Source organism: Anser cygnoides, chromosome 4 (assembly GCF_040182565.1).
Source record: "Anser cygnoides isolate HZ-2024a breed goose chromosome 4, Taihu_goose_T2T_genome, whole genome shotgun sequence".
Lineage (NCBI taxonomy): Eukaryota > Metazoa > Chordata > Aves > Anseriformes > Anatidae > Anser > Anser cygnoides.
In genome coordinates, this window is record NC_089876.1 from 24,033,887 (window position 1) to 24,046,269 (window position 12,383).

At 40.8% G+C, this 12,383-nt stretch overlaps 1 protein-coding gene across 3 annotated transcripts in view; it reads right to left on the minus strand.

The window, feature by feature from the left end:
* Window positions 1-759: 759 nt before the first annotated feature.
* TMEM156 (transmembrane protein 156) overlaps window positions 760-12,383 on the minus strand; it is a 28,922-nt gene continuing 17,298 nt past the window's right edge. Inside the window, exons 6-9 of one of the 3 annotated variants that reach the window (XR_001209040.3) lie at window positions 12,256-12,360; window positions 9,987-11,973; window positions 6,445-6,500; window positions 760-4,190 (exon numbers count right to left, since the gene is read on the minus strand). Coding sequence is in view for 1 of the 3 variants with exons in the window: in XM_013185970.3 (XP_013041424.3) it covers window positions 4,177-4,190; window positions 12,256-12,360 (119 nt within the window). In the remaining 2 variants the exon portion in view is untranslated. The remainder of the gene's footprint in view (window positions 4,191-6,444; window positions 6,501-9,986; window positions 11,974-12,255; window positions 12,361-12,383) is intronic. The other 2 variants (XR_001209041.3, XM_013185970.3) reach the window with 2 other exon arrangements.

Genomic DNA, 12,383 nt, shown 5'->3' on the forward strand with positions numbered 1-12,383 from the left:
GCAGTGTGCTAAAAAATAATGTTATGAATAATGCGATGGGTAGATGTACTCAGTGAAGTTTCTGATTTTGTGATTTACGTTTGGAATGAGTGATTTTATTGAGAGTCTGGCAAAGACAGATGCAAGCCTTAAACTTTTAAGGGAGACTGACTGTTCCTTCTTTCATCACCACCTTTTTCCAGGTCAGTACACTGAGTGTGCTCTGGCATTTGTCAAACTACTAGGTTTTAGGTACTTATTTAAAAAAAATAACTTCAATTGTGAAATTACCTGTTATCTTGAGCAGATGTGTTTTTCATAACAATTTTCTCACTTTTGAGTACCCTTTTGTATGCAGAGAAGAGAGCTTTGGCTGAGGCAGGCTTTTGAGCACGCAAAGTTGAGAAATGTGTCAAGGTGAAACTTAAAGCAGTGTCTGCACACCTACAGACTCACAAATAATCCACTGTCATACGTCATCAGTGAAGGAAACTATGAGACAGGTCACTTATTGTATTCATATATTAAAGGTATTTGCATTTTTTTTGGCAAACAAAGCAAGCTGTAATTTCTTTGCTGCTTTTCAGGGTGTAGTCTATTCATGTGTAAACATCTCTTCCCTATGATTTGCTCCAACACTCCTGCATCCACTGCCTCAGACAGCTAAACAAAAGAACCGTCTCTCCCGTTTCTTTCATGTTGCTTAGATCATCCATTGAAGCCATTAAGATCTTTCTCTAAAATGTGCCCTAAGCAGACAATACAAAATTACAGCCATCACAAGATGAGGTGTTTTTTAATGATGTTTCCAGAGTCACCACCGGTCAGGATGCATAACAACTTCAATGAGTCTGAAACCCCACAGCATTTTGAGTGACAAATACAGATTTTCACCTTTTTTTCTGAATCACAGGAGTGTTTTTTAGCATACAAGCAGTCACCCTGCTCATAGGATTATCTTTGAGACATTCCACTTCTATCTCAAATGACAGCCCTGTCCTTTCAGTTCGACTCAAAAGAGTGTAAAGAGTGGAAAATGGCTTTCCCAAGTTCTTTTAAAAACCATCTCAGAGCAAGGCTTAAAGTGACACCATCAGCCAGCCTGACCTACTTTTGAGATTCCTACAGTCTGACTGGAAAACCCTCTGGACTTTAAACAGTTTTTTTTTCTGGCTTGGGTCAACCTTTGTTGCTGAGACTATGAGGACACAAACAGCTGCTTTTATTGTGCAACCTGTACGTTTTCCATGCTTGGACACCTGCCCCAGCATTCACAACAGACAGTATTTCTAGAAGTGTATTGATGATGGTGTGCAGCCTTGGAATTAAGAAAACAGAAAATAAAATGTCAAAAGTTGAGCTGTCTTAGATAGGAGAGGGAAGATGATTTTTCAAAGGCACAAAAAAAAAACCAGCAATGACATACTCTCTGGAAAGAGGAACAATTTTCAAGGTTGGATTAAAGAAAAGACTTTTTCAAAGAATTTTTCAACATTGTTCAAAATAAACAAGAAATGACATCTGATTAGTTCCAGCAGAACTGGAATAACAGCACTTCTGAAGTAAAAGAAAAATCTGCGTGAAGTTGAAGGAAGTGAGGCAAAGATAAGAACATTCAAAGAGGTAAAACTGAGAGGAAAGAAGACAGCAAAATTGATCACACTAGATCTGCAGAGCTCATTCTCCCTTTATTACCTGTACCCCAAAAGTCTCTGAGCACAGATCTGCTAAGAACTTACTACTCTCCCCACTTTGATCTCCTTTACACGGCTTCTCTTACAGACTCTCAAGCAGGTGCCCTAACAGACTCAGGAACAAGCACTAGCCATTTGCTCTGCCTTTCAAATATTTTACCCAGGGAGTGAAAGAATATTTCTTACGTGACAGTACAATAATGCAGAAGTTAAAAAAAAAAAATAAGACAGACCCTTGTGAAAAGGAGACTTAACAGCAGGACCTTGCCAACAGGGAGGGGAAATGAAGGGAACTTGTATACATATATCCCAGAATCACACTTCTTCATGAGTGGTGTGAAAGAGCGGTGTCACCGCTCTGACAGGCTGACCAGGGAGAGCTCTGCTACAAAGGACCTCGGGGCCATGGTGAGGAGCGAGTCGGGCGTGAGCCAGCAGCGTGCCCGGGCAGAAAGCAGGCCGACAGCCTCCTCAGCTGCAGTAAAAGGAGCACTGCCAGTCGGTCAAGAGAGTCAGTTATCCACCTGGGCGTGCATGAGACCATGACTCCAGCACCGCATCTGGTTTGGGACTCCCCAGTGCAAGAAATGCGTCAGTAAACTGGGGTGAGCTCAGCAGAGGGGCACCAGGCTGGGCAGCCGGTGCTGGAGGAGCTGCCCCGTGAGAGGCTGAGAGGCCGTGCTTTCCTGTGGCTTGGATCATGCTTGCAGGACACGGTAAGCTCTACTCGACAGATTAAAGGCTTGTAAGAGCCTCTGGGTTTTACTTGGTGGTGGTGTTTTGCAGAGGTAGCTCGGGAGATGCAAACTTCCAAGGTAGTGAGACCAAACACCTGGGAAGCTGTGGGATAAGTGGGGGTAATAACGGGACAGTTCAGCCATCCAAGGGAAAGAAAAGGGGGAGTTACAGGCAACAAGAAAAATAGAATTAAATTACAGGAGGAAGGAAATTAAATCAGGGTCACAAGGAGCAGGGCTGTCCCTACTATCAAGATCCCTGGATTACTGAAGGGGAAGAGTGATAGATAGTGCCATCATTTGAAGGAAGCATTTACACACTGGCTGAAATGGCCTTAGCAATTCTGCAGTGGTTTGAGATAGGTATTTCGCTTCCATCTGTCATGTGTAAGGTGTGGTTCTACAGTAAGGTAAGGAAAAATAATAAAAAATGTGAGAAGTTTATAGGATGCATTAGAAAATTCATTTCTGAAAAGCCTTAAGATATTACCATAGACAAGCAATAAAGCCTCAAAAGCCCCCAAATCAAGAAAGACAGTATTTTTCTTGTCTGTTTGTTTTTTATAAAAGATGGTAACAAACAATAGAAACAAATGCTTCCAATTTATCCAACTAAATTTTAAAAATTCCATATGGTCTCAAATCATTCAGAAGCTAATGTTCCCAACTATTCCTATTAAATCTGAACTGCTTGGTGCGGTGTAATGACTGGATAAGCAATTTCAGAAAGCTTCAGGAGGGAAAAGCTATATAAATGTAAGGGATGGAGGTTATGAAGTATTAACATGATGCTAAATTGCTGCATATCATATTTGCAATGGGCAGTTTACAATCTGTTCATCCTGATGGATTTAGCACAAGGGAGTCTGAAGTCCTAGCTCTGCAATTTCTGTCTCTGCCTAGTAATTTATGGTCAGATTGTACCCACAAATAATGGGTTAGCACCGAATGAGTTTGGGACCCTGCTCAGCCCAAACAGCTCCACTACACTCAGAGGAGCAGCAATAAATGGAAAGTAAGGAAAAGTTCCAGGAGACAATGAGTCTGAATACTAATGACCTAAGCTAATACAAAAGATGGAAATGCAATTTATCAAAGAGTATAAAACCCATTTGGTGTCTTAATGAGTTATAAAAGAAATAATAACAATAACGATTTAGTGGATTGAAGCCAAATGTATATTTTTTTTCCACATTTTTCTTCTTTATCCACCAAGATGTTGCAGAATTTATGAATGTCTTCCTGGTTTACTGCAGAAATTAAAATGTACTGCAGAACTCCTTCCTTCTCTATTCCTTTGGCCACTCTCCTCATCAGCCAGAAATTCTCTCTTAAGCATCTTAGTCACCTAGAGCATTAAAAAGTCTGAAAACTATGTTCATTTCATGAAAATACAGGTTCATTTCTACCTTCAATCAGGATTTTATCCTGTGGAGAAGATAAATTTCTTCCCAGCTGGAAAAATAAATTATTGCAAGGATTATCTCACAGCCTTATGATTAAGCATTAAATCCCAAAGGAACAGAAAATAGATAGGAAATCTATAATTTCCTACTGAAGTTGATTCTACAGCAAAATGTGTTTGTCCATTATTCATATTTTCTTAATACCAGGTAGTCCTGATAGATAAAATGAAGCTTCTCAACTAAACGGCGCAGTTGGCATTCTCATGAGAAGACGGATAACAGAGCTCCCCAGACTGAAAATGGATATGCTTTCTTCTGTGGTGTATTATGTTTCTCCTTTCATGCAGTTGGAACTGTACTTCACGTGGCACCACCTGAAACAAAAGAAAACATTGGTATCAGAAATAAGAGAAGGTTAGAAAGCAGTATTTTCTAATTTACTTTAAATGTCGTTGCAATGTAATTCACAAGTCTACGCTTCTTTTAACTTTTACAGTAACTAATTTTCCTCTCCCACAGAAGGAAAAAAAATAAAAAATGATTAAGTAGTAGAAAAAATAGAGGATATACCCCAGATTGGAGCTAAAGGCCTACAAATGATACCTACCAATAGGACAGTGCTATAGGTACCTGCCCCACAAGACTGTGGTACAGGAACCTGAGTGAGAAACACTGCACCTTGCTTTCAGGGAAGCTTGGCAGCACGTGCCCCTCTAAAGCACTGGCCACGTACACCCAGCTGAAGTGAGCCAGGAAGGATGTCCCTGAAGTGTCCCAGACTGGTTTATGCAGAGTGTCTCCATCTCCACAGAGCTATCTGGAACTCTCCTTTAAAGGTAGGCGGTGACTGGTCTCTTTCTTTGAAATAACTGAGCAGGCTTCAGTCTCTTTTCTTCCCTCCCAGCAGCTGGATGAGGGGAGAGGAGTTTTGTGTAACACCTGCCTCCTTTCCGCACTCTCTTACTCTGTGTCAGCTCCTGGATGTCTCTTTGTGAGCTGATCCATCTGCAGCAGAGTGTTCAGAAGTAAATTTGGGGTACTAAAAGGTCTTATTGCAGCTCGACCAAAATAAGCTAAATTATCCTAATGAAAGTTTAAAAAACAAAAAAAAAAAAAAAAAAAAAAAAAAAAACAATCCAAACCACCAGCTGTGAGGAAGAATTTGCAAACCTGTGCCCAATTTCATTTCATGTAGTACACCCATTTACAGCAGGATAAATTTGGAAATAATGAACTATACAATGCTGGGGGGAAAAAAGTACAGCATTTCTTTAGTCCTTATTCTCCCACTGAGTGAAAAAGCAAATGCAGCTTGTCACCCATTCTGGTAGTTCGTGTAGCTGAGGGCCGAATAACAACATCTGTTTCCCTTTTCCTTTACATCATAAGAACTGGGATAAGAAGTGTTTCTTTGGCTGTGAAATCATACTGGAGGCAGCAGCTGCTAAAGCAAGCTAGAAAATGACAAGTGTAGGCAGGATACAATGCATCAAAAATTGATGCCAGCTAATGGAACAGAGGTTTTAAACAGCCTGTGCAGCACCCATTACAGTCCAGTTCTGCAAGCAAGCGGGAGTGCTTCCCTTCAAAACCCTATGAATGTCTGGTTTGGAATGAAACGCATCCTGGTATGCATTTTAAGCAGAGACCAGTAATCGTGCCAAGTACCCTGGAATGTATTCAGCCATCTGATTCTGTGAGCTGTTTCCTAACTAAGGGGAGTTTTAGATTCAATGTGTGATTAAGACTTGAATCTATTATGGAAGCAGGAACAGTGGAGGAATTATCTTTTGTGATATTTTAAAAATAAATATATAATTGAGAGACTGCATGCAGTCCTCAAAAGAATTTAAAGCTGCATGCAAAAACCCTTTTTTCATAGTTATCTACAGGAATTCATGAAAGCATAAAAAATGACAGCTTATATAAATGGCCAACTGGCAAATCCAGATGTGGCTGGTTGGAACTTCTGCCTTCAGCATCATCACACCCAATTTTATTATGACGTTAGCCACAGCACATCTATCTATCACTTCTGAGAACTGAAATGATGTTTTCCAGAAAAAGCATCAAAAGGATAACTGGAAGGATCCCACAAATCTGAAATCACAGCTACTGTTCTTTACAAATAGACATACTATTTACAAAAGCAGCCTAACTAATCTTGCTCTCGCTCCTGAGCACATTTGCTATGTGCCTTTGCTAGAATGCTTTGAACTATCAGTGCCACTGTTTCCCCTGCATAATTACTATCTTCTGTTGTTTGTGTGGGTGTCTTGCTTGAAGACACACCACAGAGGCGTTCTTTGAAATAGGAAAACATTTTTGCAATGCCATGATCACGTAAGGAAAAGCAAAAATATTTTTAGTTGCCCTTTCTGTTGATGCTACTAAATTCTGTACTGATAGTATTTGGAGGCCTCTTCAGGACGGCAGAAGGGTCTGAGCCCAAACCCAGGTAATTCCCTAGGTGGACCAGCACTGAATCGGGTATTAGCATGGTATTAGACCAGACTCTACCACTACCTTTCTACACTGCAAGGGGAGGGCATCCTTAGAAAATGACAGCAGTAAAGAAACGCTGAACATATCTGGATGGGAGTCAGGCTCATACACATAGTTACTTACTGAGCTCTTGTGCCGACCAGCCCACACGGGAGGTGGTGTGTCCACCTGCTTTTAGACTGCAAGAGAGGAGAGGGATGCATCAATTCTTGTATTTTCTGCAAAAGAGGTTCTCATCTTTTCAGCCATACACGTTCTTCCCCAGTGCATCGTCCCTGTCAGTTGCCTGTCATCTACCTTATGCTCCAATTTTATAATCCATTTCACCTGAAGATAAGATTGTGCCTTAAATTATGCATTCACTGAGAGGCCAACTCGTCTTGTTTAACTGTACAGCTACACTGCCACTCAGGAAGAAATATAGAGACGTGAAGCACCTTACGTATTCGAGGATCTGAAAGCTCTTTACAAAGAGAGATGGAGGTGCTGATGGCAAAGGGAAGTGCACTAAAAATTGTTGGCAATTGCTGATGTGGAACTTTCATTAGCTTTTATGCAGCCTTTGACACCTCAACCACTTTTATTAAGAGAATTAATGGGAGGGAAGACGTTAAGGTTATTTCATCTTGTCCTTGGGGAACTGACTGTCAAAAAGACTGATGTAGTAAATAAAGTGTTTGAGGTAACAGTGACCAATTTGTGGGAATTTGATCTAACAGCAGCTCAGAGCGTGACACTGGACAGTTTTTACTACCACAACAACAACAAGTCCACCACTGTTGGCTGTAAGACATGGAGTTTTCTCTCTCCCTTCTTTCTTTCCCTTTCTTCCTTTTTCTTTCTTTTTCTTTTTTTTCTTTTTCTTTCCCTTTTTCTTTCTTTTTTTCTTCTCCTTTTTTTTTCCTTTTCTTTCCTTCTGTCCTTCTTTCTTTTCTTTCTCTATTCTTTCTTTCATTTTTCTTTCTCTTCCTTCTCTTTCTCTCTCTTCTTTCTTCTTTCCTTATAACATGGCAGCACTTCATCCCAAAGCTGTCAGTTCTGTGTCTGTCTCTAAGGTCCCCCAATAAGGCAGAACTCTGTTCTGTCCTTAGTCACCCATGAAATCCCTTAATGCTCCTTTTGATTTGGAGAACACAACGCTGCCTGAAAGGGCAGAGGACAGAAATACTGTAGGGGAGGGCTCACAGTTACTCTTCATGCCATAACACATACAATTATTACTCTGCCCTGATCACTGTAAGGCTGAAGTGTGTCTGTGGCACGGAAAAGTCCAGCACGTCCTGCACCAGTCTGCCTGGACTCCACACGGCCCCACCACTGGGGAAGGACAGACCACCACCAAGGGCAGGACTGGAGAGAAGTTGCTCCTTGGGACCTGCTTACTTCAGCCTCAAAGGATAAGTTTAACCAAAGGCTTCCCTACGTAACAATGATTTCAGGGCTAACCATCAGCAAAATCGTCTTGCTGAATGCTCTTCGGATAGGCTGTTCACCATACATAGGGTTGTTTTAATGGCAACAGTGATTTGACACTTACTTGCCCACTTTTATTCCTTACTGCAATAATTCTTTGCCTCCACTGTTTTAGGGAAGTGCCATTGAACCCAGTGCATTCAGAAATGTTAGTCTTCCTGTGGTTTGCCATGCTAATTTCTTTAGGGAAAAGGAGCTAGTCGTCTAGCTTTCATACATAAATTCAGTATTTATTCTTCTGATCTGCTTTTCCAGATTTCTTGCTAGCAGTGCAGCTTTGAGTTTCTGTCTTTCCATTTATCACAAGGAGGATATTCACTGCTGACGCTTCCGAAAAATAAATAAATAAATAAATAAAGCAGCAGACCCAGATAAACATCTCACAGCATTTTAGAGCTGCTAAAAATAATAGTTGATGTAAGTAGTGCTCTTTAAGTTAAAAGCACCGGTTGATGCAAGTAGTGCTTCATAAGTTAAAAGCACAACACAGTCTCTGTTTTAGCTGGGATAAACTGTGATTACCATGGTGCAATTAGTAATGAGGAGTCACGGGCAGAGACTGAAAAAGAAGTTGGGTCTCCAGAGCTTTATTCTAGCAGGCTGTCCCCTGAACAGCGCTACCTCCTCGCGCAAATATTTGCCCTGAATAAAATGTTCATGCTTTCTAACCAAATAAAAGCAGCCCTGAAATCTGCAATAATTCTTATGTCACCATTTGACAGCACTAAGGAAAAACATCTACAGCTGTCATGCATAAACAGAGAACTGTCTTAAAGCAGCTGAGAGATTTGGCTCCTTCATTTTTTCCAGGACAGTTGCTAATGTGGCTCTTTAATGAAAGATGGCAGAAACAGAGAGGGATTCTGAAGTTCAGCACTCACATGTAATAATAATATTTTCCCTGAAAATACACAGAGATATTCAAGTGACCTCTACTGAAAAGATTCTCCTTTGTCAAAGGTGTATGGGTACAGAAGATGGTGCATTTTTTATTAGCTGAATTTTTATTTGTGTGCCTTTTGGTATATGTGTGCACAGAAATGCACGCACCATTACTTACTATCACACTGCCAGTCTTCATTTTGTTTGTTAGCCATCCAGCAGGAGATCACCCTGATTTTTACTTACTTTATTTAATATATTTTGTCATAAACAAAATTCGGTGATGCTAACAGAGAGACCCACTCCTGCCTTCACTACATTTTGGATCAGGTCTTTTCCTACTAGGCTTAAAAGCAGCAAAGTCTAGTTTGTGGCTAACTATAGGCTACTTCCAATTGAAAAATCAATCATATCAAACCTTCATTTGAGAACTCTCAGAGATGCTGAGATATAGGTAACTACACAAAGTCCTCTCATATTCTCACCTTAAAAACTTACAGAATGCAATGTTGTTTGTTAAAAATAAGTATTATTTATTTCTGAATCCCTAACAAACACAATGAAGACTATTTCCTGACATCAAAAGAAATATTCAGCAGAAAGCAGCAATGTCATCAACTCTTTATCTGCCTCCATCTATTTGCAAGACAAATGCTTTTCTATAGCAGAAGGGCCAATGAGAGAGTAATGTGCCTTATACTTTGCTCTCCTGTCTAGTCTGGATTTTAACTTGCTAATTTTCTGTGGCTACAAACAGTGCTTTGGAGTCTTTCAGGCAATGTGTTGCCTATGAGCCCCAGGCTAAGGGATGTTGCTGAGGCCACCAGCAGGTTCTCCAGCTCACGGGGAGAAGAGCGAGCCTTCCTCTCCCTCCCTCTTGTAGCTGCTGTTACACCTACTGCATCTCTGCATAGCTAACCTCAGAAGAATCAGATAAACATTTTGTGCTGGGCTGTGGTTAATGTTTTCTACGAGCACATATTCGGCTACCTGGAAATCAGGAAAAGCACGACTCAAAGACAAGCAGATTGCCTGAAGCCCACCTCAACAGCAGAAGGATTTTCAAACGTGCTCCTCTACAAAGAAGAGGAAGAAGGTGCCTTGGTCGAGCAAAGAGAACTCAGCTGACAGCCTGCGCTGACTTAATAAAGATGACCCTAGCACTCATGGCAAAAGTAGATCGCAGCCTCCTTCCACAGACGAAGTAACCCAAAGTTTTCCAGCCAGCAAGCTGTCCTGTAGGCTGTCCCTGCAGCATTGTTACCTACTGAGCCGCCTGCAAACACAGGTAGCAAGGAGTTGAATCTGACCTTTTTGGAGGAAGGGGGAAGTGTTTCTTTGCAGGAAATGAAGCAAGACTAAACAGGAAGTGCCTTTGTTGGTTCTGCAGAGTATTTAGCTTCAAGACAGTATTCCTGTGAGAAATATTATTCAAAACCCAGTTGCAACAAAAGGCAAGATCTAGATCTAAGTTATTGTCTCCCCAGGCACAAGTTAGTCCTTCTCCAGCCACACCCTTTAATAATCTTTCCACACAATGTCATGTAACATTAAAATACTATCAAGCATTAATCCCAAGCATCACATCCATTTCACCTCACTGCCAGCAGTGGTTCTTACAGGAAGATTGTGTTATGCCCAGGAAAACAAGCCTGCTTCAGTACAGCACAGCACTGGAACAAGATATTTGGGGTTTCTCAGGACACCCAATCTTTCAGTGACAGGCCCAGAGTTAAGCAAATGGATTACTTCATCCCAGAATGTCCTGAATTTCGTATATTACCTCACAGAGCAATCAAAAAATCTGCAAAGCTGCTCTATCTCTCCTTTTTACCCTTTAATACATAATATGCAATACAGTAACAGCTTAAGGAGTACTAGCAGGTCAGTCTGAATGGTTACTCTTACTTCCAGGAACACAGAAGTTAAATTTGCATGGAAATGGAGCACACAAGCAAATGCACAGCATTTTGCTTCCTGCTTCTAAAAGATGAGTTTTGGTGAAGCCAATATCCTGGACGGACATAGTTTGCTACTGCTCAACCACTATACAGGATAAATGAAGGCACTGAACACTACTGAGCACCCACCCCCTCAGTAATACATGCTATTGCAACCTCAGAAATATCTATTTCTAACCCAAGAGTAAATGCTGCCTCTCTTCACAAGGAACAATTAAGGTGGGCAGGTACATGGCAGATGGGGACCCAGGAAGATACTACCTGCAAGATAGTTGACACCTATCAGAAAAACAAGAGGGCTTGTACTGAAGTGGATGGGAGAGGTCCCTGAAGAATGGAAAGTGTCCTACAGAAAGGTTGATGGGGCTCTGAGAAAGCTCATGACATCCAAACGGCAAACAGATGAACACAGGTGATATGAGAACTGCTGTTGCCTATGTCACTGACTTCCCAAGTCATCTTTCTCTGCCTCCTGATAGCCTCATTTTAGGATGGTAACAATGCCAACTTTCCATCTTTACAAGTCCTCGTAAGATCTGTGGATGGGTGCCATTAAAAAGTTGTCAGCATTTTTAATCATGACTTTATGCTGTCCCGTAACACAGCTAGTCTCTCTCAGAAGCCAAACAATAGCCTAGCTCAATTATTAATTTATTATGAAAGTACCTCACCTTTTGCCAACAATGCTGTTCCAAATTGCTTCTTTAGCTCTGCTGTCAACATACAACCTCACTGTTTATGGGTCCATGTGAGGCACAAAACCACACCATACATCAACTTTTTTAACACGTTAAAAAGATAGTGCGATACGATACTGCATTTTCAATATAACTCCATCCAATTTAAATATATGTAAAGAATGACTTCTTATGCTTTTAACCTAAAAAACTCACCATGTGCAGTAATATAAATCTATGCAAATAGCCATAACCCCAAGTATGCAACTGATACATCAGTCTGTCTGTATCACTCATTTGAGTAATCAGCTTCTAGGCATTACAAGTATTGCCAGAAAGAGGAATCTCTTACTGTACATTTCTCTTCCAACTTGTTTCATTACATCTGGACTTCCTGAAACAATTATTGGAGTACAACGGCTGAAGAAAGTTAGAAGTGGCGTACTAGTTTTAGTTCCAAGCTAAAACCAACTTCTTGTCACTTATTCTGGCTGGTGTAATAACAGAGCAATTATTTTCTTTTATTTTGTGAATTTTACCAGCTCACTATTTATTTCAAACACATGATTCTCTTCAGAGATCATCTGAAAAATGCTTCTTTCTTCTGCTCTTGTCAGAAACAAATGTCAGCGCAACGCTGAAGTCTAGGACTTGATGTTCTGCACCAGAAAAATAGTGTCAGAATTAGCAGGGCTGCCTTCAGGGGCACACAGGGTTTAAAAGGCTAACAGATAAGTTTACAGATCACTCTTGGTACCAGAAGGAAAATTGATTTTGTTTTCTTGCCATCTAGCTCTCGCAAAACACATTTTCCAGTTTGTCATCTCGTATATTTGGCTAGAAGAAGTCGTAATTTATTTTGAGCAGATATTGCTTACCCCTAGTTCTGAAAATATGAGGCTAAACAAAAAAAACCTGACAGTTGCACGGTATTTACTTACCTTCTACAGGTGATGCACTCAGATGACAATGTTCTTGTTCAGGAATTATGGGCAGTATCTTCCTGGCCTGTGCAGTAAGTGGAACCTGTTGTTCGTTGGTCTTCACTAGGAAAAGGTAAAATATTTTT